This window comes from Myxocyprinus asiaticus, chromosome 38 (assembly GCF_019703515.2).
Source record: "Myxocyprinus asiaticus isolate MX2 ecotype Aquarium Trade chromosome 38, UBuf_Myxa_2, whole genome shotgun sequence".
In the NCBI taxonomy this organism is placed as follows: domain Eukaryota; kingdom Metazoa; phylum Chordata; class Actinopteri; order Cypriniformes; family Catostomidae; genus Myxocyprinus; species Myxocyprinus asiaticus.
In genome coordinates, this window is record NC_059381.1 from 1127698 (window position 1) to 1151111 (window position 23414).

General features: G+C 43.2%; 2 protein-coding genes across 2 annotated transcripts in view; one reads left to right on the forward strand and one right to left on the reverse strand.

Annotated features, from left to right (window-relative positions):
* Nucleotides 1-23414, reverse strand: part of LOC127429087 (guanine nucleotide exchange factor subunit RIC1-like) — a 259906-nt gene that overhangs the window by 43016 nt on the left and 193476 nt on the right. The window lies entirely within an intron of this gene.
* Nucleotides 500-23373, forward strand: LOC127429086 (uncharacterized protein KIAA2026-like). Its single transcript, XM_051677877.1, has 9 exons — nucleotides 500-1039; nucleotides 1281-2018; nucleotides 2226-2426; nucleotides 7041-8470; nucleotides 12122-12201; nucleotides 12634-12723; nucleotides 17060-17175; nucleotides 17689-17867; nucleotides 18734-23373. The coding sequence occupies exons 2-9, from the start codon at nucleotides 1393-1395 to the stop codon at nucleotides 22297-22299; spliced, it is 6288 nt and encodes a 2095-aa protein (XP_051533837.1). The 5' UTR covers nucleotides 500-1039; nucleotides 1281-1392; the 3' UTR covers nucleotides 22300-23373.

Consider the following 23414-nt stretch of genomic DNA (forward strand, 5'->3'; position numbering starts at 1 on the left):
TATAATACACTGTGTACACAAAATAGTTACACTCAGGACCTTCAGGACAAAAATGTCCCCATTGAAACCCATTAAAACTGCAATATTTGATCCCAGTGCCATTAAAGCATAAAATCATGAATTCTATGATATTATACTTTCATTCCGGAGCCCTGGCTTCAAAATTTAAATGTTTAATATTTCCCACCAGATGGCGCCACATTTCTCATGTTTAGCCTATGGAGCATATACAAGCTTTTCCCCTATTTTCTGTTTGCTGTATTACAGAGCACTGCAGGCCAATTGAATAAATGATGCAGCTAAAATTGTGTGTGTGTGTGTTGGTATGGATGTCAGAGTGTGTTTTGTGTGTGTGTGGCATTATATAAACAAACTGGCATTTAAAGGGTTAAAGTCCTGAAAATGAATGAATATTTGGTAGTGGAAAATAATATTAATATATAATATTAGTATGGCAGTTTTTTGATGCGGACATTTTTGTCCTCTAAGGACCCCTGAGTAACTTTTTTAAATTGACACACAAGGGTTAAATATTCAATGGTACTGAATGACACCATTCATGTAGGCTTGGCATGGTATTTATAGGATACTTCCAGGTATTTGACGGAATAACATGGCATCACTTTTAAAAAAAAAATTTGTAAAATGTATTATTTCAATTATTACATTATTATTATTTTAGTATATCCCTCACACACACACAAACACTCATACAAACACGCGCACACACAAACACACACACACACACACTCATACAAAAACACACAGACACACGTTTCGCTGCTGCTTGATTTGCTGGAAAACTGACACATTTTCATTCGTGACAGTTAATATCTCCCGCGCTTCGGATTATATCTGTATTTATTGACAGGCCGCGCCGTACTGGAACTATGATCTTCAGCAGTCAGCGGGACAGAGAGCGTTGGCTGCGCGGCTCAGGCGACTCATCCTCGGTGTGAGAGTGAAATCGAGGCTGCTGGCGCCGCGGCCTAGTCCGGGCGGTTTAATGTTTCACACGACAACACAGCACAGCGCTCCGGTAATGCGTTAAAACTCACTTAAACAATGAAATAAGACAAATACCGTAGGTTAAGACGTATCAGGACTGAAAGATAGTAGTAGCGATTTTGTTAGTGTCTATAGATTAATAGACATGTATGAAGACTTCAAATGTATTAGTTATTAATAACTGTAGGTGTAGCACTTAATTTATACTTGTTTTCTCAACATCATTTGTACTGGAAGTGTAAATAAACGTTTATGTGTTTTTATTCAAACAGTTTCCACCTGGATCAGAAATGGCTTCATGTGATGACAGATTGACATTGATTGACAGATGATGCAGGAGGCACCTGTGCAGGTGAGCGAGGCTCTCATCATCACAGCTGGAGAATGAAGCTTCATTCAGACTCAAATGAGAGTGGACACGCTTGTGAATCCGTGTCAAACGCTGCCCAGGATATGAACCTGAACCACCGTTTGACCTTGACCTCCTGCGGGCTCAAGCCCGGGTCACAGGACTGTGGTCCTGGATGGCTGGAGGAGCCAGAGCAACTCTGTAACGGTTTGTCAGACCAATCAGAGCTGGAGAATTTCATGTCACACTGTGAGAAAAGTGAAGTTGACCCCGACCGAGTCACGGTGACCTTTGAGGATGACAGCAGGTCGTTAACGTCCAGTACGGTGGACGATGAAGACAATGTCACACTAGAGATCCAACAGGCCTACAGAATATTTCAGAGTTTTCTTTCAGAGAAACACAAAGCAATAGCGGCTCCGTTTTGGCACCCCATTGGCCCCGGAGCACACGGGGATCAGGCCCCTGACAGTGACATGTGTTTCAGGAAGATGGATGATAAGTTTGTGAATCGGGAGTATGAATCGATTACAGCATTTGTTGCTGATTTCAGACTGATGTTGGAGAACTGTTATCGGTTTCACGGTGTTGATCACTGGATCTCCAAACAGGCTCAGAAACTGGAGATTATTCTGGAACAAAAGCTCACCCTGTTGTCCAGGTAATTGCACTGACATTATAAATAGACATTGGGATTCATTCTCAAAACAAGAGGAGAACAAAAAAAAAAAAGAAGTACAACTCGAGGCAACAGTGAGGCACTTACAAGGGAAGTGAATGGGGCCATTTTTTAGAGGGTTTAAAGGAGACAAGTTGTTGATTCAGCACCTACTGATGTTGTTGTTGTTTATTTCTTTGCCCTCATTAGGACCTTGAGAGAGAAAACGACCCTGGCCGTGACCTCTAGAGGTCGCTTTGGCACTGAAGATGAAAAAGTGCCAGTGGGCACTTCATCCAGGCGGCGATCAGTACCACGAAACCTGGCTGCCATTACGGTGGGTGGCAGTGAGTCCATCATGGTGCAGGCGCTGAGACTGGAGGAGCTACAGCGAGCCAAAGAGGAGAGAAGGTGAGAACATTGGTGTATACCCATTAAATAAAAAAACTCTTCAACGTGCAACCAATGAACCAATTGCCAAATAGCTAATTAGGCATCAACTGCATCTTAGACTACTGTAGTAGGTAATACAGCCTTTTGATGGTTAATATACTAAAGGTTGAAATGGGTGGAGAAGCGCTGGAGGGTGGACTTGACCTTCAGCATCCACGTCCTGGTCAAAAACTCATTGTCTCATTAAACGTCCTGTAACAGTCAGAAATACATTACATTATGGAAATAAAATGGGTTGAGAATGGGGACAAAAGATTGCAAACTAAAAGTAGTGATGAACCATATTGTGGCATAAGTCGATATTTCAAAATTTGCAGAATTGTTTTCTGTCCATGTGATCATAAATGACCCGTCAAATATCATAATCTCTCTGTCGCTTTCTTCAATACTATTTACGGGGTTCACACAAGGTCCTTGCAGTACTTAAAGTGCTTGAATTTCACTTTTAAATAATAAAGCATTGGAATACCTGGAAAAGTGCCTTTTTTTGTTGAAAGTGCTTAAAAGGTGCATTGAAACAGAACATGTCTTCCGTGTAATGTGTGTCATTCAAAGATGAGATCCACGCACTCCACTTTCATTGAATAATGGGTCTTTTAATGTCCTTTCTGTTCAATACATTTGTGGATCAAAAAGTAAAAATAAAAATAAATTCTAATCACACCAAGCACGGATGCAGTGAAGAAACCATGTGACTCATCTCTCATCAAAGTCCCCATGAAGTGCTTTGACGAGCGCGGTTCAGTTTGGTGTTTTGACGTACTTCTTACTGAAACAGGAAGTGGGGCGGGACATGTGAAATGGCTCTTTTAAAAATAGCCTGTAGGCTTTAGTGTACAGCCACACACACTGTCTACGTTAACATGGACACCAGAAAGCGGCTTATTGCGAGAAAGCAGCATTCCCATTTACATGCACTATTTAAGCGGCACACTTTTCTCTTGTATACATGAGGCTCGGCCAGTAAGCATCTTTCTCCACAGCAACGTAATTTCTCTGCGATGCTTGTGTAAATAACAAACATGGCATCCGAGGAAGACTTCTTCTATTTTATTCTCTGTTGCTTCGGATATTCCAGATATTCCAGAGGTGTTGCTGTGCTTGTTTCCTTAACATTCCATCGCGATATGCAGCGGAATTGCGCTGCAATAGTGGGGCTTCCCTCTTACATAAAGCTCAGGGATTCCCTCAATGTAGGAGCACATATACATGAACGTGAGGGACTGTCTATATTTTACAGTAGTGTGTAAAAATGGGTATAGTTTATAGTGTATGTGCTTTTCCCACTGTACTCCCAGAAATGTTGATTTCTTTCCGATGTGTTGACATTTGTTGGGCTCCATCCTATGTCGTTTGTTCTCCGGTCTGTTCCACGCACATGTGCACCTGTTAGAATGGCGCTTATGTGTTTACATTGCCACAGTAAGCTGCGTTCTCGAGGAGAAACCTAGGTATGTTAAACCACTTTCTCTTAATCTCTTTAACAGCATAAGGAAATCTGCATTCTCATAAATGTTTTAGAACGCTGCTTTCTGCAAAAACCCTGGAATAAACCGTTTTCTTAAGTAAACGTGCTCACAGACGCATACATACCCATTTCCACCATGCTGCTCATGTCAGGGCGGCTTACCAGGGAAACTTGAGAAGCGATCTTAATACTGGCCAGCTTTTCCACTGACTTTTAGAACCAAACGATGATCTGACAACATAATACATAACCAGCCCATAAACGCACGCAGCACATTGCGGTCTTTGCTTGACGAGGCTGGAGCTGTTGTGCAAGATGAATGAGAAACAAGCGAGTAAAACATAATATATCCATGTTTTGAATCACAATTCTCTAAGCATAAAGAATAAAGAACACTTACTGGTACTGTACATCCCTTCAGTGGCACAAAATATATAAATATACTCCAGCAACTTTTCTCACGTCCAGCTCCAGTGTTGGTGCCTCACATTCAGAAGTGATCGTCCCTAGGCCCTATTCCCTTTGAAGACAATAACCTTCCACTGTGACAGCTTCAGATGGCTGAAAGGTGATAACGGTCAGTCAGAACTCACTTTTTAAGAGATTCTTATTGGAAAACCCGTTTGGAATGACAGCTTGGATTGTGCTCCCTTCGAAGTGCCCTGCAAAGGCATAATAAGCGCCAGTTAGAACACTGCCAGACGTGCTGAACAGATGTAGAGGGAGGGTGCGTTCTTGTTCTAGAAAGCATTTGATTGGACAAGGTTTCTGAACCTCTATGTGATGTCATGTGTGTTCCTGAGTCTTTTTAGCCAGAAGAGAGAGACTGGAGATTTGAAATGCTTAAATCTTTTGAAAATGAATTTTGTCAACGTTTAGAAGTACACTGTCATATATTTTTTCAAGATTTTTTCCCCTTTTTTCCTCCCAGTTTGGAATGCCCAATTCCCAATGTGCTTTTAAGTCCTCATGGTCACATAGTGATACGCCTCAATCCGGATGGCGGAGAACGAATCCCAGCTACCTCCGTGTCTGAGACTGTCAACCCACGCATCTTATCATGGCTTGTTGAGCGCATTGCCACGGAGACATCGTGTGTGGAGGCTTCACGCCATCCACCGTGGCATCCACGCTCAACTCACTATGTGCCCCACCGAGAGCGAACCACATTATAGTGACCACGAGGAGGTTTCCCCATGTGACTCTACGCTCCCTAGAAACTGGGCCAATTTGGTTGCTTAGGAGACCTGGCTGGAGTCACTCAGCACGCCCTGGGATTCGAACTCACGACTCCAAGGGTGGTAGCCAGCATCTTTGACACTGAGCTACCCAGGCCCCCATCATATAGATGACCTTGAAGCTAATGTATATAGACTACAAGCAGAAAAATCTCAGTTGTCTCCGCATCCGAGACGTCAATCCGCACATCTTATCACGTGGCTTGTTGAGCGTGTTACCGTGGAGACATAGCGCATGTGGAGGCTTCACGCTATTCTCCGCGGCATCCACACACAACTCACCACGCGCCCCATTGAGAGCGAGAACCACTAATCACGACCACGAGGAGGTTACCCCATGTGATTCTACCCTCCCTAGCAACCAGGCCAATTTGGTTGCTTAGGAGACCTGGCTGGAGTCACTCAGCACACCCTGGATTCAAACTCATGACTCCAGGGGTAGTAGTCAGCGTCAATACTCACTGAGCTACCCAGGCCCCAATATAATGCTTTATTAAAATTTTTCAAACAAAGCCTTGCACAATATAAACCAATATACTAAAATATCACCAATTCAAGTAACATTAAACTTTTCCCAAAGTCTTAGTTGGAGTTTGAATAATTGAAAGAACTACAATAGTACCCACATAGGTTGCATATTCATTGCAATGGGCATTAAATCCCTTAAACTCTCATCCTCCACAATATTAATCTGCCGGTAGACTGGGCTATTCGCTTTGTTACAGCAGTTGTGAAGCTGCGTTCATGATTCACGTCAAAGCGGCAAAGCCAGTGTCGTGCATAGCTTTGAACTCACCTTGAAAATCAATTCCGAACAAAAACGTCTCATTCTGCATTTTGGTGATATTTATGATTTGGTGTGTGACATATATATATATATATATATATATATATGTGTGTGTCAAGTGCTCGCAAAAGAGATGCGTCTTCAGATGTTTCTTGAAGGTGGCTAGAGAATCAGTGGCTCGGGAGTTTTACCAGTGAGGAACAGTTGAATTGAAGGTCTGGTAGAGTGATTTTGTGTCTCTGTGGGATGACATCACAAGGCACCACTCACCCGCTAATCGTAAGCTTTTGGCGGGCACATAGACCTGAAGTAGAGAGTGTAGATAGTAGGTTGCGGAGCTAGTGGTTGTTCTGTGAGCATCAGTGCCTTGAACTTGATGCGAGCAACCATTGGCAACCAGTGCAGTTCGTTGAAAAGAGGTGTGACTTGCACTCTCTTGGGCTCGTTGAAGACCAATCGTGCCTCTGCGTTCTGGATCAACGGCAGAGGTTTGACTGTACATGCATGCAGTCTTACCAGAAGACCATTGCAGTAGTCCAGTCTAGATAAAACAAGAATATTTACTGTGTTGTGTTTATTTGTATAGAGTAAGGTATATGAGAAACTCTTTGATGGCTCAGCGGTTAAGGCTCTGGGTTACTGATCAGAAGGTCAGGGGTTCAAGCCCCAGCACTGCCAAGATGCCACTGTTGGGCCCTTGAGCAAGGCCCTTGACCCTATCAGCTCCAGGGGTGCCATATCATGGCTGACCCTGCACTCTGACCCCAGCTTAGCTGGGATATGTGAAAAAAAAGAATTTCACTGTATATGTGCAAATGTGTGATAAATAAAATTAATTAATTAATTAGCATTTTGTTCAAACATTTTTCTAAAAAATATAAAAATTTTGTCATACTTTGTGATTCAAGTATTATTATATCAAATCGAGATAACATCGAATCATGAACCTCATAACATACAACAACCGAATCGTGAGATAACCATATCGTACAACCCCTGGTTGTGAATATTATAACCTTTCAAGTCTAACCAGTTGAGACTGTAATGTCTAACTGTAGCCTTTGCCCTTTGACATCTAGGCAGCGGGAACAGGAAAGGAAAGAGGCAGAGGAGGTGTCGGCGAAAGAAGTTGAGGATTGGGAGCATTCCTTGCTGTCTTTATCAGAACCGTGGCTGGTCCGAACCATGTGGGAGCTCCCAGCCATTGGCCACTTCCTGTGTCTTGCCCAAACGGCTCTCAACCTCCCCGAGATCGTTTTCTACGAGCTTGAGCGTTGCTTGTTGATGCCTCGCTGTAGTTCTTTCCTCGCTAGAGTCATGACGTCTCTTCTCTGCCATCCGCACAAGAGAGCGAACCTTCACCGCCGCCTGGCACTGCCCTACAGGAAGTGGGAGGCGGAGTTACGTCGGAGGGTGCAGGGCTGGTACCAGGCGGTCGGGAGGGTTGAAGACCAGGTGACTCGAGCAGAACAGCTCGGACTTTGCCATCAGTTCTTTTGGACGTTGGGCGAGGTGAATCCTTTAGAGGAAACGGCGTTCCACCAGCTTCCGTTTAACCAGCGCGTTTGGCTCCTGAAGGGACTCTGTGATCATGTGTATGAGACGCAGAAAGACGTGCAGGACGCCGTTCTCGGGCAGCCCATTCATGAGTGCCGTGAATCCATCTTGGGCTATGACAGTGAGGAGAACATCTACATACACTTTCCGCACTTTTGCGGTGCGGACTTGAGGATCTATCGCCAGAGTCCATGTCTCGCAATGGAGTTTCCTCTACCAGTGTTCCACGTCAAGAGATGTGAGCAGGAAACGGGCTCAGCCGGTTCAGAAGTTAAGGTGGAAATGAATGAGAAGGGACTGTTTCTGTCTGTAGATGGTGTAAAGTTAGAGAACGACGGCTCATGCAAGACGGAGCCGTGCCCATGGGGCGTAAACGAAAATTTGCTCTCCGACAAGGAGGATCTTGATCAGAAATGTCCTTCAAGTGTCCTCTTAGGGTGCAAGGAAGTTTCTTCAGAGTCTTCAAGAGGCGTTCGAGAGAAATCCATGGAGGAAGAACGTTTAAAAAAAGAGGATGAGTCAGACTGCGAGCCGTGGTTCAGAGTTGGAGACAGCTGCTACAGAGGCAAGTCACCTGCCAACTCTCTTATGTCACATACTGACAAAAGTCCTTACAAGGACATGATTCACAAGACCAGTGAGAAGCACACTCTCTGTTCAGAGTGTTCTAGGGTGTCCAAGGAAACAACACGGCACTGTTCACGCTGTCGGCTCTTAAATGACCCAATCAAATCTGAAATCACCTGCCCACAACAAGACAACTCCACACAGGGGGCAACAGAAACAACACGCGCCAGGAAAAAGAAGAGGAAGAAAAAGAAAGAGAATAAGTCTGGGATGAGAAAAACTAAGTCAGGAAAAGTGAACTTGAAGAACAGAAAAGCTAAAAGCAGCCTGCACAGAGCCGCCAGCACCATGAAGAAGAAGGACAAGAGGAAAAAACGAAAACTGGGTGAGTGAAATATTTCTGATTGATGCTTAATGTTTTGTGCTGATGTCTTTAAAAAACTGTTTGTTTGTGAAGGTCAAAAGGTTGTTTTTAGAATGGTATTATTATTTTTTTAATTCATTCATTAATTGTTTTGATATGAAATTACAGAGCAAATGTTTTTTAAAATAGTTTTTTTTGCTCTCGCAATAGTTTGTGTTCCCTCGCAATAAGTTTTGCATGTCCTAGCAATAGATTGCAAGTTTTGCATGCATAGCAATAGGGGTGTAATGATCCATCGATCTGGATCGATGCATCGATACAATAACAAACGATCCAGTGTTATCGTTACAATGCGTAAATATCGATATAGCCATTTTTTTTTAAGATGCACCTTTATTTTAATACTCTCATGTCAGCCACATCCGTACGCATTTCTGCCAGGCGATGAAGCAAACGTATTACATTCATTTCACTTTTTGAGCGCAGAGTCTGTGAAGCCAAACTGAACTCTGCTATCAGTGCGAGCACGTCAACCGAGCTTCCCGCGAAACGCGAGCTCCAGACCGGTGACAGGATCAGTGCGAGCACGTCAACCGAGCTTCCCGTGAAACGCGAGCTCCAGACCAGTGACAGGATCAGTGTGAGCTCCAGACCAGTGACAGGATCAGTGCGAGCTCCAGACCAGTGACAGGATCAGTGCGAGCTCCAGACCAGTGACAGGATCAGTGCACGCACGTCAACCGGGCTTCCTGCAAAACGTGAGCTCCAGACCGGTGACAGGATCAGTGCGAGCACGTCAACCGAGCTTCCCGCGAAACGCGAGCTCCAGACCAGTGACAGGATCAGTGCACGCACGTCAACCGGGCTTCCCGCGAAACGCGAGCTCCAGACCAGTGACAGGATCAGTGCACGCACGTCAACCGGGCTTCCTGCGAAACGCGAGCTCCAGACCGGTGACAGGATCAGTGCACGCACGTCAACCGAGCTTCCCGCGAAACACGAGCTCCAGACCGGTGACAGGATCAGTGCGAGCACGTCAACCGAGCTTCCCGCGAAACGCGAGCTCCAGACCGGTGACAGGATCAGTGCACGCACGTCAACCGGGCTTCCCGCGAAACGCGAGCTCCAGACCAGTGACAGGATCAGTGCACGCACGTCAACCGAGCTTCCCGCGAAGCGCGACCTCCAGACCAGTGACAGGATCAGTGCGAGCTCCAGACCAGTGACAGGATCAGTGCACACACGTCAACCGGGCTTCCCGCAAAACGCAAGCTCCAGACCAGTGACAGGATCAGTGCGAGCTCCAGACCAGTGACAGGATCAGTGCATGCACGTCAACCGGGCTTCCCGCGAAACGCAAGCTCCAGACCAGTGACAGGATCAGTGTGAGCTCCAGACCAGTGACAGGATCAGTGCAAGCTCCAGACCAGTGACAGGATCAGTGCACGCACATCAACCAGGCTTCCCGCGAAACGCGAGCTCCAGACCAATGACAGGATCAGTGCACGCACGTCAACCAGGCTTCCCGCGAAACGCGAGCTCCAGACCAGTGACAGGATCAGTGCGAGCACGTCAACCAGAGCTTCCCGCGAAACGCGAGCTCCAGACCAGTGACGGGATCAGTGCGAGCGTGTGAACCGGGCAATAGTTTTTGTTCTCTCGCAATAAGTTTCGCATGCCCTAGCAATAGTTTGTGTTCCCTTACAATAAGTTTTGCGTTCCCTAGCAATAGTTTGTGTTCCCTCACAATAAGTTTTGCGTGCCCTCGCAATAGTTTGTGTTCCCTCACAACAGTTTGTGTTCCCTCGCAATAAGTTTTGCGTGACCTAGCAATAGTTTTGTGTGCCCTAGCAATAGTTTTGCATGCCTTCGCAATAGTTTTGCGTGCCCTAGCTATAGTTTTGCATGCCCTCGCAATAGTTTGTGTTCCCTCGCAATAAGTTTTGCGTGACCTAGCAATTGTTTTGCGTGCCTTCGCAATAGTTTTGCATGCCCTAGCAATAGTTTTGCGTGCCTTCGCGATAGTTTGTGTTCCCTCACAATAAGTTTTGCGTGCCCTAGCAATAGTTTGTTCTCTTGCAATAAGTTTCGCATGCACTCGCAATAGTTTGTGTTCCCTCGCAACAGTTTGTGTTCCCTCGCAATAAGTTTTGCGTGACCTAGCAATAGTTTTGCGTGCCTTCGCAATAGTTTTGTGTACCCTAGCAATAGTTTTGTGTGCCCTAGCAATAGATTTGCGTGCCCTAGCAATAGTTTTGCGTGCCTTCACAATAGTTTTGCGTGCTTTCGCGATAGTTTGTGTTCCCTCACAATAAGTTTTGCGTGCCCTAGCAATAGTTTGTGTTCTCTTGCAATAAGTTTCGCATGCACTCGCAATAGTTTTGCGGGCCCTCACAACAGATTGTGTTCCCTCACAATAAGTTTCGCATGCACTCGCAATAGTTTTGCGGGCCTTCGCAATAGTTTGTGTTCCCTCACAATAAGTTTCACATGCACTCGCAATAGTTTTGCATGCCCTAGCAATAGTTTGTGTTCTCTGGCAATAAGTTTCGCATGCACTCGCAATAGTTTTGCGGGCCCTCACAACAGATTGTGTTCCCTCACAATAAGTTTCGCATGCACTCGCAATAGTTTTGCGGGCCTTCGCAATAGTTTGTGTTCCCTCACAATAAGTTTCACATGCACTCGCAATAGTTTTGCGGGCCTTCGCAATAGTTTGTGTTCCCTCACAATAAGTTTCACATGCACTCGCAATAGTTTTGCGGGCCTTCGCAATAGTTTGTGTTCCCTCACAATAAGTTTCACATGCACTCGCAATAGTTTTGCGGGCCTTCGCAATATTTTGTGTTCCCTCACAATAAGTTTTGCGTGCCCTAGCAATAGTTTTGCGGGACCTCACAACAGATTGTGTTCCCTCGCAATAAGTTTTGAGTGCCCTAGCAATAGTTTTGCGTGCCTTCGCAATAGTTTGTGTTCCCTCACAATAAGTTTCACATGCACTCGCAATAGTTTGTGTTCCCTCACAATAAGTTTCACATGCACTCGCAATAGTTTGTGTTCCCTCACAATAAGTTTCGCATGCACTCGCAATAGTTTTGCGGGCCTTCGCAATAGTTTGTGTTCCCTCACAATAAGTTTCACATGCACTCGCAATAGTATTGCGGGCCTTCGCAATAGTTTGTGTTCCCTCACAATAAGTTTCACATGCACTCGCAATAGTATTGCGGGCCTTCGCAATAGTTTGTGTTCCCTCACAATAAGTTTCACATGCACTCACAATAAGTTTTGCGGACCTTCGCAATAGTTTGTGTTCCCTCACAATAAGTTTCACATGCACTCACAATAAGTTTTGCGGACCTTCGCAATAGTTTGTGTTCCCTCACAATAAGTTTCACATGCACTCACAATAAGTTTTGCGGACCTTCGCAATAGTTTGTGTTCCCTCGCAATAAGTTTCATATGCACTTGCAATATGTTTGTGTATGATATTTATGCATTTCATTGAAAATGAACTCTTATGCTTAAAATATGTCCCTAAACTTTGGTCATCTCTCAGGTAGTATTATAACTGTGGCATTTAAGTAAATGTTGTCTAACGTTGAAATGCTTTATACTGTCTCTGTAAGTCGTTCAGTGTTTTTCACACACACTCTAATAATTCTCCATCACCAGGGAAAAAGTTAGACAGGAAGACGATGTTGGTGAAGAGAAAAGCAGGATGTGGACTGCTGCCAGCAGAACCATCATTTCAGGTGTGAACTTTTCCTTACCTATAAAAGTGAAGAGAGCAAACCATTTTTAACTATTAAACATTATATGGCCCTCTATAAAACCTGGTGTCATTTTTGAAAAATAGATTTCCCTTCTTTTGAAACATACAGTATGTGCTGTGCAAGGTAACATTTAATTAGAGATTGTGTTTGCACAGAGAATTCACTAGAGGGCAGAAAAAATTAGTTTAGAATTAAGCAAATGTTTGTGACAATAATATATTACCATGATGTACAGTACTAGTTTATTTGTTTATATATTTATTTTAATAAAACAATTTAAATGCCCATGCAGAATTTATTGCAATTTCTAAATAATTGTAATTGTTCACAGCTGAAAAACAAGCTAATTTAAGGACAGTCTCTGTCCTTTTTCTTTTTTTCTTACATTTGTATCATATTTGTGTTGTGTAGTTGGTTTGCTCCAGTCTGGATGATCTCAGAGTTCTGATCAATAAAACAGAAGATGAGCTGGATGAACTGGACAGCGGCAAAAAGAGATCTGTTAGTAAGAGAGGGAACACACACACACACACACACACACACACACTCAAATCACACACACACACACTCAAATCACACACACAGACACACACACTCAAATCACACACACACACACACTCAAATCACACACACAGTCACACACAGACACGCACTCAAATCACACACTCAAATCACACACACAGTCACACACACACACATACAGACACACATACACTCAAAACAGACACACACACTCAAATCACACACAGTCACACACACTCAAATCACACACACACTCAAATCACACACACAGTCACACACACACACATACAGACACACATACACTCAAATCACACACACAGTCACACACAGACACAGACACTCAAATCACACAGACACACACACACTCAAATCACACACACAGTCACACACAGACACTCAAATCACACACACAGTCATACACACACACAGACACAAACACAGACACACACACACTCAAATCACACACACAGACACACATACACTCAAATCACACACACACACACACACACACTCAAATCACACACACACAGACACACATACACTCAAATCACACACACAGACACACACACACACTCAAATCAGACACACAGTCACACACACACACACACTCAAATCACACTCAAATCACACACACACACTCAAATCACACACACAGTCACACACACACATACATACAGACACACATACACTCAAATCACACACAGACACAGACACTCAAATCACACACACAGTCAGACACACACACACTCAAATCACACACAGACACACACACACTCAAATCACACACACAGACACACATACACTCAAATCACACACACAGACACACATACACTCAAATCACACACACAGACACACACACACACACTCAAATCAGACACACAGTCACACACACACACACAGACACACACACACTCAAATCACACACTCAAATCACACACACAGTCACACACACACACACATACAGACACACATACACTCAAATCGCACACACAGTCATACACACACACACACACACACAGACACAAACACAGACACACACACTCAAATCACACACACAGACACACGTACACTCAAATCACACACACAGACACACACACACTCAAATCAGACACACAGTCACACACAGACACACACACACTCAAAACACACACACACACACACCACACACACACACACACAAACACAGACAGACACACATACACTCAAATCACACACACAGACACACACACACTCAAATCACACACACAGACACACACACACTCAAATCACACACACACAAACACAGACACAGACAGACACACATACACTCAAATCACACACACAGTCACACACACACACACATACAGACACACATACACTCAAATCACACACAGACACAGACACTCAAATCACACACACAGTCAGACACACACACACACTCAAATCACACACACACACACACACTCAAATCACACACACAGACACACATACACTCAAATCACACACACAGACACACATACACTCAAATCACACACACACACACACACACACTCAAATCACACACACAGACACACATACACTCAAATCACACACACAGACACACACACACACTCAAATCAGACACACAGTCACACACACACACACACATATTCAAATCACACACAGTCACAGACACACATACACTCAAATCACACACAGACACAGACACTCAAATCACACACACAGTCAGACACACACACACACACTCAAATCATACACAGACACACATACACTCAAATCACACACACAGACACACATACACTCAAATCACACACACAGACACACACACTCAAATCAGACACACAGTCACACACAGACACACATACACTCAAATCACACACACAGACACACACTCTCAAATCAGACACAGTCACACACACACAGACACACATACACTCAAATCACACACACACACACTCAAATCAGACACACAGTCACACACACACACACAGACACACACACACTCAAATCACACACTCAAATCACACACACAGTCACACACACACACATACAGACACACATACACTCAAATCACACACACAGTCACACACAGTCATACACACACACACAGACACAAACACAGACACACGTACACTCAAATCACACACACAGACACACACACACTCAAATCAGACACACAGTCACACACAGACACACACACACACTCAAATCACACACACAGTCACACACACACACATACAGACACACATACAGACACACACACTCAAATCACACACACACACATACAGACACACACACTCAAATCAGACACACAGTCACACACAGACACACATACACTCAAATCACACACACAGACACACACACTCAAATCAGACAGTCACACACACACAGACACACATACACTCAAATCACACACACACACACTCAAATCAGACACACAGTCACACACACACACACAGACACACACACACTCAAATCACACACTCTAATCACACACACAGTCACACACACACACATACAGACACACATACACTCAAATCACACACACAGTCATACACACACACACAGACACAAACACAGACACACGTACACTCAAATCACACACACAGACACACACACACTCAAATCACACACACAGTCACACACAGTCATACACACACACACAGACACAAACACAGACACACGTACACTCAAATCACACACACAGACACGCACACACTCAAATCAGACACACAGTCACACACACACACACTCAAAACACACACAAACACAGACACACACACACTCAAATCACACACACAGACACACACAGACACAAACACAGACACAGACAGACACACATACACTCAAATCACACACACATACAGACACACATACACTCAAATCACACACAGACACAGACACTCAAATCACACACACAGTCATACACACACACAGACACAAACACAGACACACATACACTCAAATCACACACACAGACACACACACTCAAATCACACACACAGACACACACACTCAAATCACACACACAGTCACACACACACACACAGACACACACACACACTCAAATCACACACACAGACACACATACACTCAAATCACACACACAGACACACACTCAAATCAGACACAGTCACACACACACACACACACACACACTCAAATCACACACACAGACACACACACACACTCAAATCACACACACACAGACACACACACACACTCAAATCACACACACAGACACACACACACACTCAAATCAGACACACAGACACACATACACTCAAATCACACACACAGACACACATACACTCAAATCACACACACACAGACACACACACACACTCAAATCACACACACAGACACACATACACTCAAATCACACACACAGACACACACAGACACACACTCAAATCAGACACAGTCACACACACACACATACGCACACTCAAATCACACACTCAAATCACACACACACTCAAATCACACACACAGTCAGACACACACACATACAGACACACATACACTCAAATCACACACACAGTCACACTGACACAGACACTCAAATCACACACACAGTCATACACACACACACAGACACAAACACAGACACACACACACTCAAATCACACATACAGACACACGTACACTCAAATCACACACACAGACACACACACACTCAAATCAGACACACAGACACACAGACACACACACACACACACACACACACACACACAGACACAGACAGACACACATACACTCAAATCACAGACACACACACACACACACACACACACACACATTCACTAGTTCTCCTCCATACCCACACACTCATTTACATGAAACTTGACAGTATTTTTTTCTATTTGCATATTTTGTGCATATGTTATTGATATCAGCAAATGTGCTGTTGTTTCATTTAAACCACTGTTTTAATGTTTTTTGTTGTTGTTAAGAAATAAGCATATAAGTACTACAATAAGTAAAAACATACATATTAATATATATTAATATAATATACTATAATTGTGTATAATTTGAATTATTTCATTTGAAGTTAATAATTCCAGTATATTTAAAATCATAAACACCGCCGAGTATTGTTATTGTATTGAATCTAGATTTAAATTTTTTAATGCAAAGTAAACATTTTCTTGCAGTCCAACTTTTACAGGCTGGGGTTTGTCTAATAGATGTCATGACATGAATTTGACAGATGAGATACAAGCAAAATCCAGTGTTTATCAGTTACTGAAGTTTGACCTGTTTAATAAAAATTGTGCAAACTAGTACAAACTGTTCTGTGTGTTTGTGTGTGTTTTGCACCGTATTTCAGGGAAGAATGCAACACAAAAGAGCCACTGTGAAAGAGTTACACATCACACTTATAAGGCTGCTAAACGAGCTTTTACCATGGGAACCCAAACTAGTCAAGGCCTTCCAGAGGAACAGGTAAAGGGAGTAATTTTTGGGATATGAGATTTTGTTATTTTTCTACAATAAAAACAGTAAGTACATTTTGCCTGCAGCTGGCATAATTTTCTTATGACTACTTTAAAGTGCATTTTTGAAAACAAGCCGATTCTACTCTAATACTTAAACCACAGTGTGAACCCATGTGTTAATGCTGAAAATAGATGGGGAACCTTGAATCTGTGCAATACTATGTTTCCCCTTCTCTGCTATTTGCTAGTAACTATCTTTTGGTTCAGCATGTTTTTGTGGTTTCTCAAACTTCTGCAATTTAGTCTAGTTGTTTTGATCAAAGAAGGGTTTTCTCAAATGATCCGGGAGGTGAATTTGAATGATATCCAAGAATGAGCTTTCTATTGTAATGTGCAGTGACTGATACACCTCACTGCATTCAACAGGCACCTAGATGTTTTCGTTTTCTTTTTTACCTTAAGGCTATGTTTCCTGGTAACAGAGCTTTTGTGAATTCTTCTCTGTCCTTGTCCTCAACAGAGCGCGCTTGAAAAAGGAGTGTGACGATTTCAAAAAACACCCCGAATATGAGAACTTTATCAGGGAACAGGTGGATACTGTGGATATTGTTTCTGTGTTGTCCACCGATACAATAAGGGAGTTGGAAGATAGTGAAGTCAAAATTAACAGGAGTATGAAGGAAGATTCTGAGGCATCAGGTGAGTCACAAACATTTTGCAAAATGGCTCATTTGATCATTTACAAAAAATGTGTAAAGTAGAGTTCAAACTGAACTAAAATTAGTTTTACACAAACTTGTCAAATAGAAGAAAGGATATATGTTTTGAGGAGTGAAAGTATTCTAATGCAAATAAAACCAAAGATGATTAAACTGCATCTTGAGGGGGCCTGGGTATCTCAGCGAGTATTGACGCTGACTATCACACCTGGAGTCACAAGTTTGAATCCAGGGTGTGCTGAGTGACTCCAGACAGGTCTCCTAAGCAACCAAATTGGCCCGGTTGCTAGGGAGGGTAGAGTCACGTTGGAGTAACCTCCTCGTGGTCGCTATAATGTGGTTCTCGCTCTCGGTGGGGCGCGTGGTGAGTTGTGCGTGGATGCCACGGAGAATAGCGTGGGCCTCCCTGCGCGCTACGTCTCCTTGGTAACACGCTCAACAAGCCTGCGTGATAAGATGCGCTGATTGACGGTCTCAGACGCGGAGGCAACTGAGATTCATCCTCCACCACCCGGATTGAGGCGAGTCACTACGCCACCACGAGGACTTAGAGCGCATTGGGAATTGGCCATTCCAAATTGGGGAGAAAAAAAAAAAACTTCATCTTGAAACTGGTCACAGAAAGAGGTTTGAAATTTGTAACAAGTAAATATATATTCTTGTATCCTTACAAATATCCTTGCTTATCTCTTTACCTTGTGTTGTTTGGGTAAAACTTATATTTTATATTAATCTATTTTTATTTTCCATTTTTAAAAGGAATAATATATTCTTTAAATTGTTGAATTTTACAATATAGGTGTGAAATATTTGTTTAGAATGATGCATGCTGCCCTTCTTTTGCAGAGAATGTAAATCAGATTGGAAATCATAAAGTAAAATGCCAAGATGACAGACCTGAAATTGTCATGGTGAGTAACGAATCTGGACACTTTACACGCGCTTCAAAGCGCCGCCAGAGTGGTGCGATCAATGAGGAATCAAGCCCATGCAAGAGAGGCAAAATGGACTCAGAGAGTTCTTTGACTTCTGAACTTAATGTGGAGGTTGTGTCCAGCAAACAAAACACAGTAATGACAAGCCCACAGACCTCTCAAAGAGCTTCAGTGTTGTCCACGCCTGTGAGTAGCTTTCAGGGGACTTACAAGCCAATCCAGGCATTACTGGCCAAGAGTGTTGGAAACAAGGTGACCTTAATAAGTCATCCAAAGGCTGCAGTGATGGCTCAGATGCTTCATAACAAGACAGTGTCTGCATCTGTTCCACCTGTCCGACCTTCAACTACCTGTCCACCAACACCACACTCTGATACTGTCTCTATTGTAACACCAACATCCACAACAGAAAGCACTGGACAGTTGGTGTACAAGACTGCAGGAGGCTTGGGGCTTCTCAGGAAAGGGAGCACTTCAGTGAAGTTTTCAGTGCAGCCAATATTAGATCAAAATTCAGGGGAGAAGGTAATGCAACAAGTTGTTATCTTGCCTTCGAATCTACTGATTCAAAGCACTGAGAAAAAGGCTGCTCAGGAGTCACCGGAAGTGACCTCTTCGTCCATCCCTAAGACTACAACGTACTTGTCCAATGCTTCAGGGTTCACTGTACCGGAAAACAAGGTTTCTGTCCAGCAAATGGCACCACTGAAAGATACTAGTGATGTTAGAACACCATCTGCTGCCATTTTACCCAGTTTACGGACATTACAAACAACTACTGGAGGTTTCACTGTGCCTAAAAAGACTACTGAACCAAAGGTGACCCTAAACAAATCCTTTACCCCAACCAGTAGTAGTCCAACCAAACCTGACAGTAAGCAGGAACTTAGGACAGTGTGCATCAGAGACTCACAGTCCATTCTTGTCACTACTAGAGGAGGTAACACAGGGGTGGTGAAGGTTCAAACATCAGAACAGAGTGGAACTGGTGCATTACAATCCAGCCCAGTTTTTGCACTCTCTCCACAACTTCAAGCTTTTCTGGTGTCAAAGTCTTACACGTCCACTCCACAAGCTGCTCCTGGTACCCTCAGTCCAAAAACATTACCTGATATCACTCCTCTAATCAATAGAGGTTCTCCTCAGTCATTCTCAAAGGATATAATTCCAGTCAGCTCATCTGCTCTGGTCACAGGAACGTTAGCTTCTTCAACCCTAAATCAGACTTTCTCTGTTGCTGGTGGTCTAGCCACGGGTAAATCACCTCACCTGGCTGCAAGAAAAAGCAGTGACAGTGTCCTTGTAACTGTGAAGGATGTCCCAGGTGTTCAGCAGAATACCGTCTCTAAATGTATAATGAAACCCCCACAAAAGAGAACTCTACCAGGGAGCAGTACCCCAGACCAGTCCAGCCTTCAAAAGGTTTTCCTAGTAACACCTTCAACAAATGTTCCCTCAGCGGCAGCAAAATTTGCCTCCACTACTGCAACATGTACCATGCCTGGATCAAGGGTCATGTTCATAAACCGCCCCACTGCCTCTGACAACTCTGCACTTACCATTCCTAAAGGACTGACAACTTCAGAAGCCAACATTTCTTCTGCAACTTCTACTCCAGCACTTGAAGCCTTGAATGTCATACCCAAGCTTGGGACAACTTTTGGCTGCACTGCTTCTGGTGGGATGGCCAATGTCCAGAGCATTAGTGTACCAGGGTTGACATCCAGGATATTTAGCACAAACAAGAACATCCCTGAAGCTTCTACAAAAACTACACCTGTAATTGTCTCCAAGGTGCTTGCAATGTCAACATCAAGTGGGCTACAAATTGGTCAGAAGAACAATGTTGTTGCAAGCAGCTGTCCATCAGGAAATTGTGAAAGTCCTCTCAAAGCAACTGGATCTGTTGATGGCAGAACTTTCACATTTTCAACACTGGGCACTGGTCACATGGCGTCCTCTGCACTTTTATCAGTTGTAAAACAGGATGTTTCTTCATCTGTCTCAACAACATTTTCAGTATTAAATGCTCTTAACAGTAAACCTGGGTTTACCATTGGCAACTCTTCTTCAAATATATCTGCCTCTTTTTCAGGTAGTCTAATTAGCAAACACACTACTTTAACAAATGAAGTGATGCCACAAAGTAACAAGCCACAAATTATCTCACCCCTCTGCTTATCACCCTCGCCAATTAAAACAACTGCAATCGCTTCAACTTCAGGAGTGTCCCATCCTATAACCATGAGCAGCACTGTGCAACCACAAACAGGAAGGATCTCTTCAACTCCAGTGGTCATGTCCTCTGGGGTTCGACCTCCAGCCCCTGAAACCAAAAGTGTGCAGGGAAAAATCGTGATCAATACCACTGCCCCACTTGCCCCTGGAACTCAACTCCTGATCAACAACACCAGATTTGTTGTACCTGCTCAAGGCCTTGGACCTGGTTGTCATGTTCTGCTTATCTCTAACTCTTCTCCTGGAGGCTTGCAAGGGTCAAGTCCTGCCTCCTCTGTTCCCAGAAGTCCAAACTGTTCTGCTCCTGCCTCCTCTGTTCCCAGAAGTCCAAACTGTTCTGTGCCTAGCCCTGTTCCTTCAGAGATTAGATTGGTAGCACCACAGAAAACACTGGTCAGGCTGCCCTCACCCACCTCAACAAACGTTTGGCACTCTGATGGAGTCTGTCGGCAGGTGATCAGAACTCCACTGACTGCTTCTGGTCCTACTGCTCTACAAACTCTACGTTCTGATGTATCATCAGGACAACCAGGCTTGAGCAACATTGTAAGACTTCCTATCTTCCAAACTTCTGAAGGAAAAGGTCTCTTAGTTGCACCTTCACAGAGCATGACCAGCTGCCCCAAAGAAACCTCTGTTGTTTGTACCCTTGCACAAGGAGGTTTACATAGCACAACTTCACCCATGCTCCTGCAAGCAAGACTTGCAAATACACCACCCCAAAACCAAGTGGCACCAGCTGTACAACCATTGAAAACTGTGGTTTCAAGAAATTCACCAATAGTGACCGTGCCGCCTATGAGCAGCACAATATCAAGGATGCAGAAACTTCCAGTTGCAACTGTTCCACCAATTGGGAGTCCAGCCACTCCTATTGCAACTGTTCCTCCATCGTTGAATACGGTAATATTGACATCTTGTCAACCAATCAGGGCTGTGCAACCTGGGACAATTGGTAAGCCTGTCATTTTACCGCAGCCACTTCAAGGTCAAAGCAAGTCTCCCGTACAGGTTCCCACTAGTGTGTTGACCACCTACACCCCTAGTAAACTGCTTTTGAGTCCAGATGGTGCCATCTTAAACATTGTTCGTGCATCAGCACCATCAAGCCTAAAGGAGATGTCAAAGCCAATGACCACTCAAGTGGTTGTTCCCACAACTACTAGCGTTACTGCACCTTTTTTGAATACAAATGATCTGCTTAGACAACCAGATATTCCAGGGGGACTTATTCACTAAAATCTTTCTGGAAGTAATCTGTTTTCCTGTTGTTTCCCTCGTTTGATTATAGAGGATGATCTGTTTAGTGGTTTGGGCTTTGGTAGAACACGTTGGATTGTATGGGCTTCCTTAGGTTTCATTTCTCATTATTTTGAAAGGCTAAATACTAAATATCAAAATGACATTTTGCCCTTTACAATACATATTGGGGAAAACAATGAATCGGTTATCCTTTGGGTTGTAAATAAATTTGGTTTCACAAAGAATGGGAATTTCAAATGGCCAGTAATGTACATAGCAAGTATTTGTTTTTCTACTCCATTTGTATGCAAAGGTTTGAATGTTTTGTAGCATTTTTCATTGACAGAACCATTAAATGATTAATATTATTAGAACAGTCTTCAGTCTGTTTAAGAGTATGTAAAATCGCTGAGGTCATTCTTGACTCGAGCCCATGTTAGTGCTTTCATACTCAAGTTGAGTATTATCAGATATTTTCTGATTACAGTTTTGTTTTGTGTTTCCTCTATAGCCTATACATGAAAATAAACTTGGCATATTTATGACTTAGTATGCCTATTTCTTTTTAATTCATTAAACTGGAGGTCGACTGATAGTGGATTTTTCCGAGACTGATAACTAAGGTAGTAAAAAAGGTAAATAACCGATTAATCGATTTTTTTTAAATCGATTTATAGAATGATCAAACATTTATCAGGCTTTCCTTACTATGACAGGCACAGACATTGAGGCTAGAAGAGTACAAAATGAATAAAATTCCTTAAGGAGTTTAGTGTGCAACCAAAGTCCCAATAATAACCAGAAAAATTAAGATTTTGTGCATAAAGCTCGACTTTTAACTACAAACAAACAACCCAGAAATACACTGGGGCTTGGCAATGCTCTATATGTAAATATTTACCAAATTAAGCTTTTTATAGCCTATATATTGACCAGATTTAATTTTGTGTGCGTGTATGTATATATATATATATATATATATATATATATATATATACTGTATATATTTCGCCAGATGAGGTTTATAGATGAGGAATAAAATAAAGAACTATCGGCAGAGATTTTTGCCGATAACCGATGGTTCCAACAATCGGTAAAACCGATATATCAGT

Bases quoted from the DNA above. Each gene is read 5' to 3' on its own strand.
- LOC127429086 (XM_051677877.1), top strand. From the start codon at position 1,393: ATGAAGCTTCATTCAGACTCAAATGAGAGTGGACACGCTTGTGAATCC. The intron at 12,724-17,059 runs GTTAGTAAGAGA...ACCGTATTTCAG, and splicing joins ACAGCGGCAAAAAGAGATCT to GGAAGAATGCAACACAAAAG. The intron at 17,176-17,688 runs GTAAAGGGAGTA...TGTCCTCAACAG, and splicing joins AAGGCCTTCCAGAGGAACAG to AGCGCGCTTGAAAAAGGAGT.